General features: G+C 44.4%; 1 protein-coding gene across 1 annotated transcript; it reads right to left on the reverse strand.

Moving 5' to 3' along the window:
* Positions 1–212: 212 nt before the first annotated feature.
* On the reverse strand, positions 213–3,507 carry CUNH9orf172 (chromosome unknown C9orf172 homolog). Its single transcript, XM_018556761.1, has one exon. It carries the CDS (start codon positions 3,483–3,485, stop codon positions 213–215), a length of 3,273 nt encoding a protein of 1,090 aa, XP_018412263.1. The 5' UTR covers positions 3,486–3,507.
* Positions 3,508–19,848: the final 16,341 nt, after the last annotated feature.

Here is a 19,848-nt window from a genome sequence, read left to right on the forward strand (position 1 = left end):
TCTCAGTGCCAGGATTTGTATCTTACTGCATGCCTTCTAAATGTTTTTTAAGTCAATTTTCCTCTTTCAATGTGTTATTGACCCCATTACTGCTCACATTGCCCACTGTTCATAAGGCTGTATCATAAGATGGCTCCTGATACAAAAGATAACGTAAACTACAAAACAAGGAGCCAAAAGTCAGAGAAACATGTAATTTCTGAAAACAAATCTCACATGAGGTCATCCAAAAGATTTGGGCTGGCAACCCAATCAAGAGTTCTGGGTTCTGAAGCTGCCATGATCATGCACATGAATTGCTTGCCAGTTCTTCTATCAATGGGGTAGATGGTCGTGGGTGTAAATCTTTTATTGTTCTCCACAAACTCACACAGCTGCTGGTAGATCTTAGGATACTCGTGGCGTAGGAAGACCCCCCTAATCCTTAGTTCCCTCTGGATATGTATAAAGCAAACTTCTCTGGCCTTTCTACCCTCCTCCCCATCTTTATCCAAATCAGCCGTTCCAGGAGGTGGGGTCAGTATAAGGGTCTCCATGTCCTTTTCCTTTTTTGTGATTTTCCTCTCTGGACTAGAAGAGGCTAAGGCTATTTTGGCATACTTGCGGATAGTAGGTACATGGTGGGCTCTGGACGACAGCCGGTCCTGGCTACTTTGTCCCACTGCCACAGTTACATTCAATATGAAACATTCCTCAGGGTCATACTCATTGCCAGCTATTTGTAATTCCTTGGCATGTTCTCCTAGGTTATCTGAGTAGCTCTCAAGTTCCCTCAGAGATAGATATGTAGGAGACATAAGCAGGCCCTCCAGTCCTAACTGAAGAAAATTATCTGCAGAACCCGGATTGGGGAAGCCAAGAAAGAGCACCCCTCTCCCTCGGGACAGATAGCCTACCTTGGCAATTCGAGAGAAGGCTTTGTGCACCTCAGTGGTCTCTCTGCAAAATTTGAGCACATGTCGACAAACACTGCCCATACGCCCATAGATGCAGCTTTCTTTATGTATATCCCAATCCTCTCGCCGGCAGTTACGGGAACAGTAGTAGGTGTAGCAGCTATGGCAAGACTTAAAGTAGAGGCAAGCATTAAACATAGTCTCAGTGCGCCTGCACTTGGCATTAGAACAGGTTAATAGATCATCTTCATCGGCACTGAGATCTGGTGAACAGTCCTCTAAGGGCTTATGAGGACTTGACACTGGCACCTCAGGGAAAGCACCCCTTCGCTGACCTCTGTGGGACTCGGGAAAGGTAGAAGTTGGCTGTTCTTTAAGGGGACGGTTTTGGAGAAGATGAGACATCTGCCCATAGGACTCTGGTTTCCTTGGTATCCCTATCATGTCTTCTTTAATAAGCTTCCTTAACTGATCAGCCAATGCATCTGTTTCACTAGGACGGCGGCTTGATGGTGGTTTATAATCTATCACTAAATCAGCAATGAGTTCATCAAGCTGCTCCAAGCTGCGGTGACGGGAAGACCTGCTTGGCATCTTCTCTTTGGTAGGGTAGGAGACATGTGTTGGATAGGTGGGTGGAGAAATTCCAGAATCTATCACATCCCAGCTAGCGGAGCGACGCTCACTTCTTCCCCCTCCATTGGCTCTCAGGTCATTGTCGGTAATGGTAATCTCTGGAGTGACAAACCAAGATCGGCCCATTGTGTACCTTCCAGTGCCCCCATCTGTATGGACTTTCTCCAAAATAGAGTTTTCTGAGAGCGAGAGGGCAGCATAGCGCTTGGGAGAGCAAGAAAGATTAACTACCACAGGCTGGCGTCTATCATCTGGCGATAAGGCACATCGTTCACGGCACAACAGGTTTTCATAGCTGCGGCCTCGTGAAAGTGGGTCTTCTTTGCGTCCACCAGTGTTTAAGATGTTGTCCCAAGACCTGGAATAGTTTCTTGCATCAGTCCCTAGTCTTTGCTGGTTCATGCTATAAGAAGCATGCCAAGATGATAACATTGCTTCTCTGCTTGCTGTTTGCGTGGGAAATGGTGGCATTTGGATTGTTTGGTAAGATACCGGACTCTGATCAGGAAAATACCATTCACTGAACTGCAGGGGCTGCTGAGTAGTTCTGGGATATGGATATGTCCTAGATAATGCTTCCCTTTCAGAATATTTTGCAATATCCTCTGAATAATAAAGTTTTGATGATGTACTCTGAAGTGGATAAGACCGCATGTCTTCACTATAAAGACTTTTGGCTTGGGCAGTACGAGGAGGGTAAAAACGGGGATCATCACTATAAAACGTCCTTACTGAAGCTTCCTGGATAGGATACGTTCTAGGGTCTTCTATATAATAGGCTCTGGGTTGCACTGGGGGATTTTCTTCATAATATTGGTGTGTGGGAACTCCGTGATCGGGATAAGGACGAGGATAATATCCCCTAGGTTTGACAGGGATTTGGCCAAAGTTGCCATCTTCCTCAGTGTAAAAGTAAGCAGTGGGGATGGTAGGGCTGACATATTGTCCACAGTCCCGGGTATTGTACTGTGCAAAATCCCTTGGTGAAGCAACACTTTGGTATGGGATTCCTCGCCCATCAGTTCCATACATTTCCTGCCCCGGAGTGCAAGCAAAGTGGGTCATTCTTGGATCAACACTGTAGGAATCACTGGGCGTGGGTGTACGAGACACTGACATCAATCTTGCATTTGGCACTGCTAAGCTCCGCGGGGTGCCTGGTTGCCTTGGGAAATGCTGTGGCTCTCCCCAAGCCTGGTTAGATTTGGAGGCATGAGCGGCATGCTGAATAACTGCATCATCAGGCTTTATGTCAACTCGGCATCGCACATGGGGACTGGAGATTGGCTTCCCACATTGGGGATCCTCCATGCAATTATTGCTGACACACAAAGGAGAGATGCGGCTTGCACTGTTGCGCTGGGGTTGTAACTTTATGGGGTGAACCTCATTCATTATTACCTTGGTAGGAGCATAGGTGACTTCCCTTTTGGGAGAGGCCACAGATTTCTGGGGCTCTCTTGAAGCCCTCACAGCCTCTCTGCCTCTCCTGGCAGTGGGTGGTGGGGACTGTGATGAAGACATTTGTATGGGAACTGAGGTGAAGGTGGTTTTGACTCTTGGTGCACTCTTTGATCTTGGACGTCTCCTTGGTTCTTTTGCTTCCTTTGAGGTGTCCACCCCCTGAGAAGTGTATTGTGGATCAGACCTGGAAGAGGACCTCCTCACTACAGGCTGGTTTGATGGTTCTGGTGTGTCAGCACGCCTGCGAGCTCCTCGATGGTAGGCATCCATGGCTTGAGCGTTGGTCAGCTGGTCGTCTAGAGATTCAAGAAAGTCGAAGCTGCGGCAGTGCCTTTTATTGAATGGTGGCTGGCTGAGGTCCTTGTGGTTGGACATGAAGCTGTCACATTGTGCAGGTGAACCACAGATTTGAGAATCAGTGCTCAGGGTTACCTTCACGTCTTGGTAAACTGTAGAAACTAGTATGTCAGGTGGGTCTGTTCGTGTCATTTTAATGTAGCGCTGTCCTGGTGTAGTTCGTGTTCACCTCATCTCAATGCTGATCTGTAGAGAAGAAAGAGGAATCAGTTTTCTTTGTGGAACATTTTTTCACCCAGTAAACTCTCTCTTAAGATAAACCCAACCAGGAATAAAATGGGTTTTAGGTAACAACATTGCTGAAGTACAGCATCTAGTGGTGTCTGCAAGTACTTGTGTCACTCTTGGAATCCATACCTGTGGCCCTGTGGCACCCCTCTGTATCCAAAGTCCAGACTGGGCATTGCAACTTGACTTTTACTCAAGTTGAGATTAAGCTCCACCCTTTCCGGACAATAAGATGTGCCTCCACCATTCATATGCCGAATGCCAGAGCCTCTATTTTACGCAGAAGTTCTATCAACAGTTGAATGATAGGGAGGTCTTGGCAGCAGGAAGTCACAGAGGTTAAACTGGACATGGCCAAAATTCAAATCCCCATGTACAGTCCAGGCCTAGGATCCCAGGGGGCTCCAAAGTGATTGATCTCATGACTAACATGGGCACTGTTGTTACCTTAGAAATGTTTTAGGCCAGGTCGGGTACTTTGATGATAGTTAAGATGATGATAGGATTGAAAACACTCAACTATATACATTGCAAGGAATTTTAGCAAACGTTACTGATAATACTTACCTTCCTCTGTTCTGGGAATTCTGATGTAGGGCTTATTATTCATTTTTTAAAACTGACTGCTTAGTAGGAGGGTATGCCTTTACTGTGGTCACATCATGAGACTATCAACTGCATTAACAAAAGCTGATACCCCTGCAGCCCTTTATATGTACATGGACTAAGTATCTCACCATAAATACATACTGCAGGGGATCTTTAGCATTCACATGAGCAAAGGGATGGGACATGCAGGAAGACCTGTACACATAGCACACAGTTGCATGGAAAATAAATTTTAAACATTTTCTTCATGTTGAAATTAAAAGGTAATTTCCTAAATGCCTTTAAATTACAGAATAGCTTCTGAAGGAATTATCTATATCACATTTTTAAAAAGGTGGAATTTTAGGGAGGAAGATGTACAGTTACTCAAAGGATGCCATCTTCCATAGTTTAGTGTAGTCAGAGTGAAAGAAGATTGCTGATTGGCTGTTATCTTTATTGCACTTTGCACATTGCTTCGTGCCTCATTAAATGTCTCCACATGAGCCACTTTTGAGCAAATTCAAGGCGAGCTACGATCTGGATGAAAATTGCAAGTAAACACACAAACATCAGGTTATGCTGGGCTGAACAAATACCAAGAGCAAGGTAGTCATGACTCAATGCACCTAAAGCACCACTAATAATTTATATTAATGGCCACAGCTGCTCTATTTTCCTGCCTCCATTAAATAGCTTGCAGACTTCTAGGCTTGACCTACTGACTCTTGGATTTTATGTACTGTAACCCCCTCCACTCCTGCAGTAAATGTATTTGGAATTTTTCTATATAAAACCAGTCAAATTCTCACCTGCCCGTAGCATACCCAATACACAAAGCCTCAATTGCTGTAGATCAAAGTAAAAAAAAGCTTTCTACCCCATACACCCAGAAAAGAGGTCCCATGTTCCAGCTTCAGGCTACTTTGGTAGAACCAACATCATGCTGCAACAGAAGAGAAGGGGGAGCAACTTTACTGGCAGTGAAACTGTATTCATTCATCGTGCTCTAAAATCAGCTGTGCAGAGCGCTAGCCCTGGAACGGACAAGCGTTTTCTGGTGTAGCCCAGTGTCGGAGATCTATTACTCTGCTATGGGTTTCCATTGTTCTTATGTGGCTCCTGTGTGGTGCAGGTGGTAGCCTCAGACTGAGTTGTGGCGGAGATAGGATTTGGGCTGCCCCTAATGTCATATGCACAGTCATATTGAATAGGCTGGAGGAGTGAACCACTTTAATATTCACATGGCCTCTAACTGTCCTACACATGCAAATCAAAATGAAAATGCTAGGAGCTGTATGTATGGTCACTCTGCCACCATATGACATAGCTGTCAAATGGCACAGACACCATTTAAGTGTGTGTAGCGCCCTCTAAAATGTCGCTATTCAATTTAGAGATACCTGGACTGTAAGATGGCAGATCAAAGCATCTGCCCAGTGCTGTGTGTCTAAAAAAGATTACATAGGCAGGACTAGTACAAAGCATAGGCAGAAGAGCCACCCGCCTCAGATGTCATGCTGGGGAAATGGGGGGTGTCCTTCCTGGATCTCCTGACTGGCCATATCCTGAACTGTGCAGCTCAGCTCAGTCCTTCAGATTACACAGGGAGAGCACAGCTCTCCCTGCACCAGTCTGGCCACTGTATGTGCAGATGTGAAAGCTCGAAATGTCTCAGTCGTGAAGGGGGGTGCCTTGGAGGGTGGGGGGCAGAGGACCTTGTCCCAGCACTGTGCACAGTAAATCAATTGTTGAGCCAGACGAGTGCTCATTCCTTGTCTTTAACAAAAAATAAAAAGGTTACTGCATTTGTAAAGGCGTGCACAGACACTACCAGACTGCCAGGATACTACACAGACTTCTACACATGACAAGGTGCAAAAACACTGAATAATACATTTCAATAGCAGAATCTTATGTAAAAAAATGAAAAGGATTATTGTAAAACAAAAGCGGACAGATCTTATGTCATAGAAACTATATGCAATAAACTATAAAGATTGGGGTTGGCTACAAAAAAAAATGGGTTTGTTGAATGATAATGGTGAGCCAAGAGTTCGCCATCTCCATCTGACTGCTCTCCATATGTTCCATTTCTGCTTCTAAATTGGACTTTAAACCAACAGACAGCCCACAACCCTGGTCCCCATCCAAGGGGAGGATTCATGTTGCCTAGGTTTTGGCTGGCAATTCCTGACGGCAGGAATTTAGAGAGGTACTCAACAGCAATGTCACCCTTCTTTTTATTGTTCCTTGATTTGTGTCTAGCACTGGCTATCCACTAAAGTGTTAAGGAATTACGAATCCTAAGCTCTTTGACATTACCCACTAAATATTAGCTTTTGGGGGCTTTAGGATATTTATAAAATGATCAAGCAGCAATTTATTTCTATTTGCCATGTTGGGTTTAGCACCTTTTGGTGGTCTATAGGACTGCAACAACTAATCAACATAATTGATTATAATCGATGATTGAAAAAGTTGTCAACTTTTTCAATCATCGATTAATCGGCTTCCGATTGGTTGGCCCTATTCACGGCTCCACACACGCTGCAAACAAGTTGCTGGAAGACTGCTCAGGTAAGCCTGCACTTTCCCACACATGGTTATACAGCACAATGTACCATCAGCTATAGAGGAATACATATCCCAGCAATACATTATACACTGTATGTATATTGGGATTTCTTGTATTCCTATATAACTGGTGGTATTCTGCATTGCGCTGTCTAGAGGACTGCAAATCAAGGAATAATACATTATACAGCGCAATGCGGAATACCACCACCTATAGAGGAGTACAACAAATCTCAGCAGTAATACATTATACAGAGCAATGCAGAATACCGCCAGCTATAGTGCACTATTGCTGGGATTTGTAGTCCTCTATAGCTGGTGGTATTCTGCATTACTGTATAATGTATTGTTGGGATTTGTAGTCCTCTATAGATAGTGGTATTCTGCATTGTGCCGTATAATGTACTATTGCTGGGTTTTGTAGTCCTCTTCATTTCACTATATTGCACACCACACTTTTTTTTTTTTTACTTCCTCCGCTCCAAGCTTGCTCCTGTGATGGACTACAACCTCAATACAAACTAGTAGTCCATCACTGGAGCCATTTTTTAAAATTTGTTTTATTTAATTTTTTATCCGATTAATCGAACTTAATAATCGGCTAACTAATCAATTTTGAAAATAATCGTTAGCTGCAGCTCTAGTGGTCTACAGTTTTTCTAGGTGAATCTGGTAGATTCATGCTTCAGTGTATCTAAACCCAAAAACCAGACTGTAATATATTGCAGCTTATCAGTCCTTGTGGTGGTGGCTGCATTAGTTCTCTTTTTTTCAGTCTTTTGTTTCCTTTATTTTTACTTGGAAATCCTGCCAGTAACACATTTGCTATCCTAGAGTAATGACACTCACTCACTGCACTGTATCTATGGAGGTTACCTTAGTCTGTTCTCCTCATTTGGACTACAAAACCCTTTCTCCTTTCCTCTTTGCCAATACAGGGAGGCAGTCTTTTGTAGTTCACAGATCCAAGCTAGGAAAACCGTTACGGTTGTTTGATATTAGTCATAGCAGCTCCTATATTTTTTTCCCAACTTAGTGGCTGAGTTTACACTGCAGTGGTGCACACACGTTGATGTTCGTTATGCCAAGCATTAACGTGCATTGCGTTAAGGGAGACCATTTATTTTCCTGTGGGCAGGAACTACAGACCCCATCAGCCCCCACAGGTTAGCAGTGAAATAACAAAAAAAAAAACCTACAGCCAGGGGCAACAACAAATGGGAACAAGGCTAGGGACTGCAGATAGATAGCAGGGCTCAGGATACAGGAAGAGTGGTCAGGTAACAAGCCGGGTCGGTTACGGGTTTGCAGGGTTCGGGTAGCAGGGTTCCAGGTTCCAAGGCACGGGACACGGGAGTCAGTCAGGGGCAGATGACGCAATACTGAGCCAGCTTCCTGACTGCAGGGAGGGCCTAAATACCCTCCCAGGAAGCACCAGGTGATGGGATGATCAGTCACAGCTGGGGCACACCCGCAGGTGAGTACTGGAGCTGCAGGTACTAGCACCACCCAGTGGTGGTCAGGTTCCTGACAGTTCCTGACTGCTGGAGACACCTGCAGGCAAGCACAGGAACTGCAGGACCTGGCTCCAGCGCCACCTGGGTGTGCTCTGGATCCTGGCAGGTTCCTGACAGCTCCTGGCTGCTGGAGACACCCGCAGGTGAGCACAGGAACTGCAGGACCGGGCTCCGGTGACACCTGGGGGCGCTCCGGATCCTGACAGAAAGGGCTTGTTTTTGCTTTTATAGAGGATCTTTGTTGGGGGGGGCGGGGGAGAGGGTTTTTTTTGCCTGAATAACAGCACTCTTTGCTGCGTGTTAGGTATTCCTTACCTCTGCACGCTGTATGCTTGGAGTGCAAAAGTCAAAAGCGTGTGCAACGTACAACACAGTATACAGAATTCAGAGGTCAGGAGTATGTTATGACTCCTGACTACAATACTATGTATGCAGTGCTGTATGGTATATAACCTATATTGTTGTGTGGTAAATACATATGACTGCGCCGCTCTGTAGGGTGGACTGCACAATACATACTGCTGACTCCTGCACTATATAAACTCTGGGGTGTGTACGTTTCCTACTCCTGACCACTGCGCTCTGTACATTATATACTCCCTACCTTTGCACTAAATATACTATGTTATACATTGCATATTCCTGACCCCTGCACTAAACACACAATGTTATACATTACATATTCCTGACCCCTGCACTATACACATGATGTTATACATTACATATTCCTGACCCCTGCACTATACACATGATGTTATACATTACATATTCTTGAACCTGCACTACATGTACTCTGTTGTATACTGCATACTCATGGCCCTTACACTTTATTTCCTATATTGTAATTACATGACCCTGACCAAAGCATTCAATGTCTCAACAGTTGCTGTAATACAAAGTATGTTGTGGGTACAAGGACAGTGGCATATACATACCATGCATAAAATGAGTAGGCCCTGATTAAATATACCCCTTTAAGCCCTGGTACACACCGATATACACCGATATACACTGGTATCTCAGGTCTTTCACAATCCTAGCAAAACTCCTGAATCTATCCCTACCATGAAATGGCTAGTTGGTTGTGTTTTCCGCCAGGTAAGGGGCTCCCAGCCCTTACCTAAACTGCATCCAGTAAATCGCATATAATACAGCACCCATAATCTGCACACAGACAGTTTCAACTACATGTTACTTTGTCTTAGTGGGAACTGCTGTACATACAAGCGCTCTTTGCTTGGGAACATACTTCATTTAAAGGCAACAGTTACAAGGCAAAGCTTCCCTGGAATTAATGTAACAGTTTGACAAGGTTTGCACTACACTGCTGGGATCACAGCAGTCTCGTGTATTGCTCTGTTCATTAATTCTGATACAAGTAGTTGCCTTGTCTCTGTTAAAGTGTACCTGTCATGCAGCTGGAAGAGCCACATGTGTCCTGGACATATATTCTGCCTAACAAATTACAACAAAGTACATTGTAGAATGAATTATGATGAGAGTCTTACTAATGACGTAGGTCATTCATTATCATGTGCTCTATAAGATTTCAACACAATTTAATCTTGTATTATATTAACTAGAACATTGTAAAAATAAAAAATTTTTAATAGAGCTTAGTGTTTTAATTGTGTTATTATATTAGCTTCCTCTCATTTCCTACATGGCATCACACAGATTGGAAGGGGAGGGTCAGCACTTTGAGCCAATAAGGGCTCTATTTCATTTTACAGTCAGTCTAACACAGGTGGAGAGAGCACATGATGACTTCATCAATGCGCTGCTTCCATTCATCACCCAATTGTCACCTGGGGGAAAGCCAGTGACCAAGCTGTAATGCTCAAGTGCACAGAAGAAAAGTTGTCACCAAGACGGGCTGAAGTGAATTACAAATGGGGAAGAAATTGACCGGTGCATTTCAACTTTAAACCTTCTCATAGACTCAGGACAGTGCTAACCAAATCTGTGGCCCAGCCCTACAGAGACTTCCAGGTATCATGACCCTATAAACACTTCAGACTTTCTCTACCAAGAAAATCAAATGTCTGCAAAATAGACATGAGAAGGTACTGCATATCGATACTATGAAGGATTACTGCCTGTGACCTTTCCATTACCGGAAGCAAAGCACATGCAAAGACTAAACAAAAGAACATTTTTGGACAATTTCAAGATCTACTGCTCTGGCCAGTCTCTTGAAAGTATTGCTGAATGAAAATTTTACAAGATTTTTCTTAGACAAATAAACTCAACATTGCTTTTCTCAATATTCCCTCATCTTTAACGCTTCTGGCGTGTTCCTCTGCAAAGTTGTGAAGACAGGTCACGACTCACCAGCATTCCAAAATGCAAAGAAAATATTGTTTATTGCAAATAAAGTCACATGGGTTGCCAATGCTCCAGGGCCGCGCAGGGTCCCTTCCTCAAGGTAACACAGTGACCTGTCAGATTTGACCTATGTGACGTTATTTGCAATAAACAATATTTTCTATGCATTTTGGAGTGCTGGTGACCTGTCTGCACATCTCTGAGATTCTTCACGGCACCATCCATGGCAGTCACTACGAGCACCAATCTTATCTACTTTGGTCACAACGCTGTATGGTGTGCATCAGGCACTTTCAACAATTCCTCTGCAAATTGACAATGAATACATACAATTAGCATCTTTGTAGAGCAGTAAAAAAAAAATCATAATTAGAAAAAATATATGGAATTCTCATTTTCTCTCCCTGGGAAGGCCCCTGATTTTTAATAGTTGTGATCTTTTTATATTTTCTGAAAGGATGCATCCAATTATTTCTTCATATTGTCGTCTAAGACACATTTCCGAGGAGAACACTTAAAAGCCTAAAAATCTAGTGAATAAATATGCCGTGATGGGACCGTGCTCGAATGGCGAGTCACACAGCATTGTTCCATAGTGTCCCCAGAAAGGATCGTAAAATATTAGCAGCCATGGTAGTGATATCCACGATTCCAGCAAGATGTCTTCCTGAAAGAGGCTAAAATTACTGTGCAACTGGTCAATTCAAATAATATATATATAGTTGTGTGACTTTACCAGGGGCACTTTGTTGCACTGAACCTCTGCCAACGATCCATAGCATTGTCTCAGAACGACCGTGGACCCCTACATTATCCAATATATCATATGCATTAAATGAGTTTGTAAAATGACCTGACAACTTGATTCTACCACGTACATAAAGAAGCATCTTGCATCTGGCCCATTGTGAAAAGCCAGGGACATTTCCAGGGACACATCTTCAAAGCCTCATATGGTCCTCGAGCTATCAGGAACAGCTGGCAACTATGCCATCGCCTTGTGGCTGCAGTTTGCTTATGGATCAAAGACGGGGGGGGACACAGATGAAGTCATTAAACATGGCTGCACACACCTCAGGAAGGATATGACATGGATCCCGGTGTCTCCCTCATGTGATCAGACTGATCTCCGGCTCCTGATCTGCGGCAGCTAACAAGCTCCTTATCCTACGAGATCATTAGTCAGGGTTTATCCTCATGTGAGTACCCCCGCCCCCCTCCCTCTATGGATGCAGCATGAGGAGAGAGGGATGGTGTGGTACCCAGGATGTAGGATGCTGTGCAGCCTGGAGAGAGGATGCTGAGCTGTCCTAGAGCCTGGACCAAGGATGCAGAATGAACTCAGTCCCTGCAGCATCCTAACAGGCTGCATACACAATTTTGATGTGACTATGCAGCCTGATTGCAGATCCGAGGATTTCAATAGTCTGTAGTTTTATTTCAGGAGGTTTAATGACCCTTTATTCTGGATGCAAGATGTTGCATCTGCCTGGACTCAGAATGCTATATCACACTCCAGCCTGGCTAGAGATGCTGCACTAGCCTCTCTGCAGAATGCTATTACCTCTATCTAGTGTAGGTGACAGTGGTGCAGCAGAGAATTCCATTCATCTACTCCTTGTCTCCCCCTCCTCATCTACAGCAATCCATCCAGAACCCCCCCCAAGGTATTGCACTGCTGGGGTCCTCCCATGCTGTATCCCCTTGGCCCCGGAGCCCCTCCAGGTACCTGTTATACTCAGTGATGCCTCCTTAGAAGAAGATTCGAGTTTTACTTTCAGCATCCGCAGTGCCCCTAGTGGCCGCTGAGCGCACAGCTTATTTAAAGAGGCAGCAAGGACGTCAAGGCAAGGGCGATGTGATTCGGAGCTGGCAATAAGGGATTTACGAGGCAGAACAGAGGTGGGGGCAGGGCAGGGGTTCCTCAGGGCTGCTATACTAGAAAACCATTGCTGGCCTTAATTGCACCCTGTAGAAAGCAAACCCAGACACATATATGAGATGACAGTCACTGGATCTGATCATTTTCAGCCCCATGTCGGAGAAGTCCCACGCCAGACCACCAGCTGATTGCTCTCACGGAGAAAAAAACAACCCTATTGCTATTGTTTCCTTTTTGCGTTTTATTTAAGCCCTCATATTGGGGCCAAAACGCGTGACTCTGCCCCAAGCTCATGTATTATTTTCGAGCTGACGAGCGTCAAGCAACACTATGCTCAGGTGTGTAGGAGCATCAGTGACTATAATGGAAATCCTAATGTCCAATAACGCTTCAAATCGCACTTTAAATTGCTCTAGCGTGAACAGGGACATAAACATAATGAAGCGGTTTTTATCCTATAGACTTCAATGAGAGCGACCTGAAAAGCACAAGAAAAATGCATGTAACTCATATTTTTTGTGCCATTTCCATCACGGCTAAACCTGGAAACGTCGAAAAAAGAAGTTAAAAAAAATGTACAAAAAAGGCCCCTATATCGCCTGAAGTACGCTCTGCTCGCATGTGAATGCAGGCCTAGTCTAGGGTTGCCACCTGTTCAGGATTCACCCGGACAGTCCGGCTTTTGAATGCTGTGTCTGGGTTTCATGACAAGATGTCAGGCAGACAGGGGCAACCAAAATTAAAATAGAGGCTACTGGCCCCCTTGACTGTGATATTTAGATATTAATGGGTGGTGCTATTTACAAATGAATAGGCCCAGACTCATTCTCCCCCAAACAATTTCTGTACATCGCTAGAGTGTTCGGGTTTTGCTGGAAGAAAAGGTGTCAACCCTAGCTCAGTCCCTTACCATGAACATTCAGCTCGGCCAAGTATTTGTGACAGTGCTGTCCAATCGTTTTCCCTGAGTGCGGTCATATGTTGTGTCTACATGTCCGGCTGCCCTCCATGCTTTCTAAATCCTAACTGAATGACATTTGGTTTGCTGAAGCACTGTGTATCATAAATAGGGATGGGCTCGATGTTCGAATTGAGCAAGAGTTCGACTCAAACATTGGCAGTTCGTGTGCTCGGTGAACACACAAACTATCAGGGCGTTCGCCCCACAAGGCGCTGCGTAATGTACAGTGCCTTGTGAGCTCTGATTGGCTAAAGCCTTGCACCTGACCAATGTTCAGGTGCAAGACTTTGCCCAATCAGGGCACTGTACTCTGTAAGAGCCATGATTGGGCAAAGTAGTGATGACTTTGCCCAATCATGGCTCATCTGTCAGGTGACATACAAATGTAAACAGTTGGGTGGAGCTAGCTGCCACCGCTAACTCCGCCCAATTTTTTATACTTCACCAGCATCTGTCAGAATGCCATTCTGTGGCGGGAGTTTGTCACGAGCAGACAGGTTGTCGGGCGTCGTTTAAAAAAAAATTATTTCTACTTATTTTTTCTTGTTTTTTTTTATTTCGAGTCGTGGTCGTTGTAGACAACGCTGGATTTTTAAAAAATAAAAGGCTTGTCAAAAACATGTCTTTTGTTTTTGTTTTTCAATTAAAGGATTTTTTCAAAAGTCTGGCTTCTTTTTTAAAACTTGAATTTAACCCTTTAGTGAATGGGTAGGGGTACAAATACGCCTTACTCATTCATAAGGGGAGGGGGGGGGGCGCATCTGGGTGCCCCTTTATTAAAGGGGTACCCTGACGTGAATAAGCCCCGTGCCTGCACCGCCACAACTAGACAAGTGCACAACAAAAAAATTCATTTCCAAGTTGAACAAATGAAAACAAAAAACATTTTCATTTGTTTCGTCCATGGAAACAAATTTTTATAATGTTTCGGATTTGGAAGACGCTCAAGCCTGAAAAAAACACAAGAAAACACACTCATAAATGTGCAACGAGCCTCCGAATCCGAACACTAAAACCGCAAAATGAGCGGAGGCCATATCGGTCGCTTGTGTGTTCTGCGCATGCGCGCTGCTATTTTGGAGTAGATCTTGGTATACACCAAGATGGCGGCGCCCGCATGTTCAGGCGATCGATCTGGCCGCCGCTTGTTCAGCATGTGACGTCACCGTTATATGACGTCACACGCTCCACCTCCAAGATGGCGGTGGGCATGCGTGTTCTGAAAACGCATTTATATATGCCCGAATATCGTTTTAGTATATTCGAGCATATATCAAATTTGTTATTTCGGATTCGTATGTCTACCCACAACCAACGCCCCAGGGCTTGTGCAGAAGAGGCCGTTGTCCCCATTGGCACAAGGACAGGGTGCTTTTTCCAGGGGCGACCCTGGAGAACCACCCTCCCAGTGCAGAGAGCATGTGGCCTGTTATGTATACTCACTCCCCCCCTTTTCTGCGCTGCCAGGCCTGTGCTAGGATCAAGTGTCTGGCAGAAACCTGCCAGAAGGTGGTGGTGGAGCAAGCCTGGATGGAAGTTCTTTTCTGAATGGATTCCCCCTCTCTGCATTAGCATCATTCATTTCCATAGTGCTGGCGGTCGGTCTGTCTGTACCATGGACGGGCATGACACGGTATGAAAATTATGAGGCACCCATGAGGAAGCCAAAAGGGACCCTTGTTGAGAAAGTATGAAGGCAAGCTATCATTAAACAATGCAATCAGTCAGCAAACGTAGATCAGTTTCCTAGATTGACATAAATACATTGAAAAAATAATTGTGATTGAATAGAAATCGATCAAGAAAGTGATTGGGTTTTCTGCTGCATTCAGTTAGGGGTCTTTCTTCAAATCCCTTGCCCAGTGGATGATAGAATGATTAATGATAGAAAAGTAAGGATAATGCATTCAATTTTTTTTTAGATTTCAATGGAAATTGAACCTGAAATTTAGATTTAATGATTGGATCTCCACATGTATGGCCAGCCTAAAGGTACCCATACACCTTGATGGGCAGTGTACAACCGCAAATACTGTACAATCGATCGACGTTTGACTATCCAGCAGGTTAGAAAACTTCTGTCGAATCATACGATTTTCGCAAGGTTGGTGGCGTTTCCATAGTTACATAGTATTTGAGGTTGAATAAAGACATTAGTCCATCAAGTCCAACCTATTAGGATCTCATTCTAGGAGTACCCGTACCCCTGTATATTACGGTCCCTTAAGAAATCGTCCAAAAGTTTCTTGAACAATTCCACATTATTTGCTGAAATCACCGCCTGTGGCAGTGAGTTCCAGACCCTAACTGATCTTACTGTGAAGAACCCCCTTCGCACCTTGTGCTGGAATTTTTTTTCCACCAATTTTAGGTTATGGCCTCTAGTTTTTGTAACGGAGTTAATTTTAAACAGTTTATCCGTCAAAAATCGTACGATTAACACTGCTCATGCGCAAATTAAAATCCGTGCGGTCAATTAATGAAATTCGTCCAGGTGATTTCTGCCAAAGGCCGCTAATTGAACTGTGCGATGGTCGGGGCAGGATGGGGCCGCCATACGAAAATCGTACGACGGTTCGATCATCGGATCAACATTTTCGTCCAATGATCGCAAGGTGTATAGGCACCTTAAGGAGACCCGTTCACCAGACCATTCATTTCAGCAACAAGCTTCCCATAAGCCCAAATTTACACTTAAAGTGACATTAAAGGCAAACAGTTTTTCCCCTCCCCCCAATGTTAATGTCAGCACCTTAAATGATGTCTCTTAATCCGATCTTCCTCTTCTTTCCTGTAGTTTTCAGCCTTCTCTCCAGCGCTGCTGCGGGTCTCCGATCCAGCGCCGACTCCTCTGAGCTTGCTGGCACTTCCTGTCCCGCGGTGTCTGCATGCGGGTGCACGCGTCCATAGACTTACCTTGTGTCTCTCCTCGTCTCCCAGCCAAAAATCCGAACTGCGCATGCGCCCGCCCCAAGATGCTTTGCAGCCGGCCGACAATTATCAGATTTTCGGACGGGGGCGCGCGGGAAGACACAGGTAAGTATTTACCTCTGTTAAAGTGTTTTTGTTTTTAAAAAAACAAAAAACTTTTTGCATATATCTACTGCTTGCAAAAAAACGTGCTGATTTGGAAGTGATTTTTTTGCACATTTATGAGTGTGTTTTCTTGTGTTTTTTTCAGGCTTGAGCGTCTTTGTTTTAGCCAATGGAAAGCTAGATGTTCGGCACAAAATAATGCAAAAAATTTGTTATGCATGCTTTTACCGAACTCTGTTGAAGTGCATAGGGCTGAAAAATTTCTGCCCAAAAAAATCTCAAGTACCTTTTTTTAAACTTCAAGTTACAAGTGACTGATGATACAACACTCAGGTGTAATGTGGCACCATTGAAAATAGTGGCATTCTTCATGTTGTGTGTGGTTGCACTCTGATAAACATAGTTCAAAACGCTCGGGTGAGAATGGGGGGGAGGAGCTATGATTCTATGGGGGAAATTTATGAAGACTGGAGCAGACAGAACCTGGAGCTTCTAAGCACAGTAACCAATCAGCTTCTCTCTTCAGTTTGTTCAGTTAAGCTTTGAAAACTAAAGAGAGAAGCTGATTGGTTGCCATGGAGAACTGCTCCAGAGTCTGTCTGCTCCAGTTTTCATAAATTCCCCTCTATATGTATTTAACATACTGTATTTTGTCCATGCTATTTACCTGTAAAAGCCTCCCTTGTGAAGACATCCAAAAAACTCGAGACTGGTGCTCGGAGCTGCCATATTGGATTTGATATCAGCAGCCTCAAAAGAGTGACACTTTGTAGAAACTTTCTCAACCAGGGTGTCGCGGCACCATAGGGTGTCTTGAAATTTTCACACAGCTTCATGCCTTTCCATGGTGCAGGCAGGTTGCCAGCCTTTTTTTGTTTTTATCTGCGGGGTTCCTCTTAAAATCCACACCAGACCCCTATCTGGGATAAGGGTCTGGTATGGCTTTTGGAGGGACCACACATTGTTTTTTATATTTTAGATGGGGTGCCTGGAGATTTGCATACTTTTAAAGGGTGCCATGCCTGAGAACCACTGCTTTATAGCACTCCTTTGGTTCTACATACACCCAGGGCTTCCCTCAGACACTTTCCAGGTCCAGACTGTGGGGAATCTTGTCTCTGTTAATGTGTGACAGCTCAGGATTGATAATGACTTGCTGGCACTGCAATGTGTTTACCCGGAGTCCAGGCAACCACAGGCCCGGGCTTGTGTTCTGGAGCTGCACTGCGCACAATGTACACGGCCATTCGGACACTGTCCAGTGCTAATTATTTGATGCATGTGACAAAATCCAGGTAGCTTCCCTTCTTCCTCTGGAGATGTCCAGAGAAATATAGTTAAAGCTGAACTCCAGACAAACAGTTAAATATGCACACGGGTGCTGGTTTACCTGACAAAGGATTTGTATTTCTGTCTATCCAGTCCTGAGATTTCTACAACTCACAGCACAGCCCTTTTTGACAGGGCAAGAGACCTGTTTTTTTTCCACTGTTTAAGGTATGTAACATGCACAGGCCTTGTCCTACAACAGCCTGTGACTGGACATTGAAAGGAGAAGCAGCAGACTGATGAGCTCATTCTATACTGGAATAAAGATGTATCTGGAAAATTAAACGGAGCGTGGCGCTTCAATTCACAATCCTGCACTCTTACAAAGTGAACGCCCTATTTGCCTTTAGGAAATCAACTCCAATGTTTCTTCCTCCCTTCTTTGATGTTCCTTATCTTCAATATTCTTATCCTGCTTTAACTGCACAAGAGTATCTCCTTCTGCAAATGCCTGACACACACTTACATCTGGCCTCCGTCACCGCCTGAGAACAAGCACGTGGCAAGCGAAGTCTGAGTGAAGTCAGAACTCCTTATCTGCATGGTTATTATTGCAGGTTGGTGCGTATTGAAGCTAGAGGATCACTATGGCAACCTAGTATCCAGCATTTTCAGAAGGTCAAGGATGGCAGCTTCTCCATTTTTCATACAGGTCCCCTTTATATTTTTAAACAAATACATAACATTAATGATGCTGCAGAGCTCGGGGAGCATTGCTGCATTATTAAACTATCTGGAGAACCCAGTATACTGCTTTCATCTGTGCCAGGATTATCAAGTACTGATGATTCTGTCTGCCAGACTCAGAGCTGAAGGCCAAGACTCCGAAATGTGCACATTATACATTCTCTGGATTCTCGGGATTGTTACAAAGAAGTCATTGCTGAGATCTGGGAATCTTTCACCAACTCATTCTGCTAAGGGGTAAAGATGGAGTACGGCTCCTCTGGACCTGTACCCCTCTCTGCCTTTATCTTCAACAATACTTCCTTCCATCTTCTCTTTACTTGTGTGGCTGCTTAGGCAGTATATATATTTACATACTGCCTCATTCAGGGCAAACTAACAGGTTCACTTTAAAAACATTTTGTAATGTGATGTGACTCTGGACTTGCTAGTAAATCTGTCAGTTCCCTAGCATGGCGCCCCTGCTTGCAAGTCATATAGCCTTCTTATCTGCTTCCGGGAATGTCTAATTACTTTCTGTGCTGGCCCATCTCCTCCACTTCCTCCCCTAACTCCACCCCCTCATATAACCTTTTATTTGTATTTTTTCAATTATAAATCTTTATTAGGAGGGAAATACAAATAGCTCCAATACATTATCCAATATGAGAACTGATTTCTCTAAATGAGAAACTTTATGTCTAGAACCATACAAATATAAGAACATAAATGTTGCACAGGGAGATGACCTAAATAAACTGTGAATACATCTCAAAGCATGCGTATGGCAGAAATATTTATGGAAACAAAAGGGACCAGTTATGGGTACATATAACCTTTCATGTAGCACAGAGGAGTACTTAAAGGAGTACTATGGGGTAAATGTTTTTCCCCATAGTTTTCCTCAGAACTAGTTTATGTCCTCCCGTGACCTAAAGCTCAGTATACCGCAAGCTACTGCTCGCGGTATACTGAGACTGCCGCACCCCGGACCGGATCCTATTACTGTCGAGATCCACCCAACTGCATGATTGACAGCTGTCTCTGCCTAACTAGAAGCAGAGCCAGCTTTACCCGCCCCCTCCCCCGTTCGTTCCTCCAGTCAGTGCTGGAGGATCGGACAGGGGAGGAGGGGAATCCCTGCCGGGAGCCGTAAGCGACAGTTACGGCTCTCTGCAGGGACAGGATCGAGAAGTGAGCGAGCGACGGTATGTGTTCGCTCACTTCCCGATCTATTGAGCCGACGTGTGACAGTTTAATTGTCAAACGTCGGCTCGAACTATGAGGATGAGTGATTTACACTCACCTCATAGTTCTCCTTTAAGTAACAGCTCTGTGTCTGCAGGGACTGCTGAAATCACATCCAAGATGGCAGCACCCAGC

This window comes from Nanorana parkeri, unplaced genomic scaffold, assembly GCF_000935625.1.
Source record: "Nanorana parkeri isolate BGI_ZX_2015 unplaced genomic scaffold, ASM93562v1 scaffold251, whole genome shotgun sequence".
NCBI lineage: Eukaryota > Metazoa > Chordata > Amphibia > Anura > Dicroglossidae > Nanorana > Nanorana parkeri.

What these genes read in the sequence shown, in the direction of transcription:
- CUNH9orf172 (XM_018556761.1), bottom strand. Translation starts at nt 3,485, where the DNA reads ATGACACGAACAGACCCACCTGACATACTAGTTTCTACAGTTTACCAA.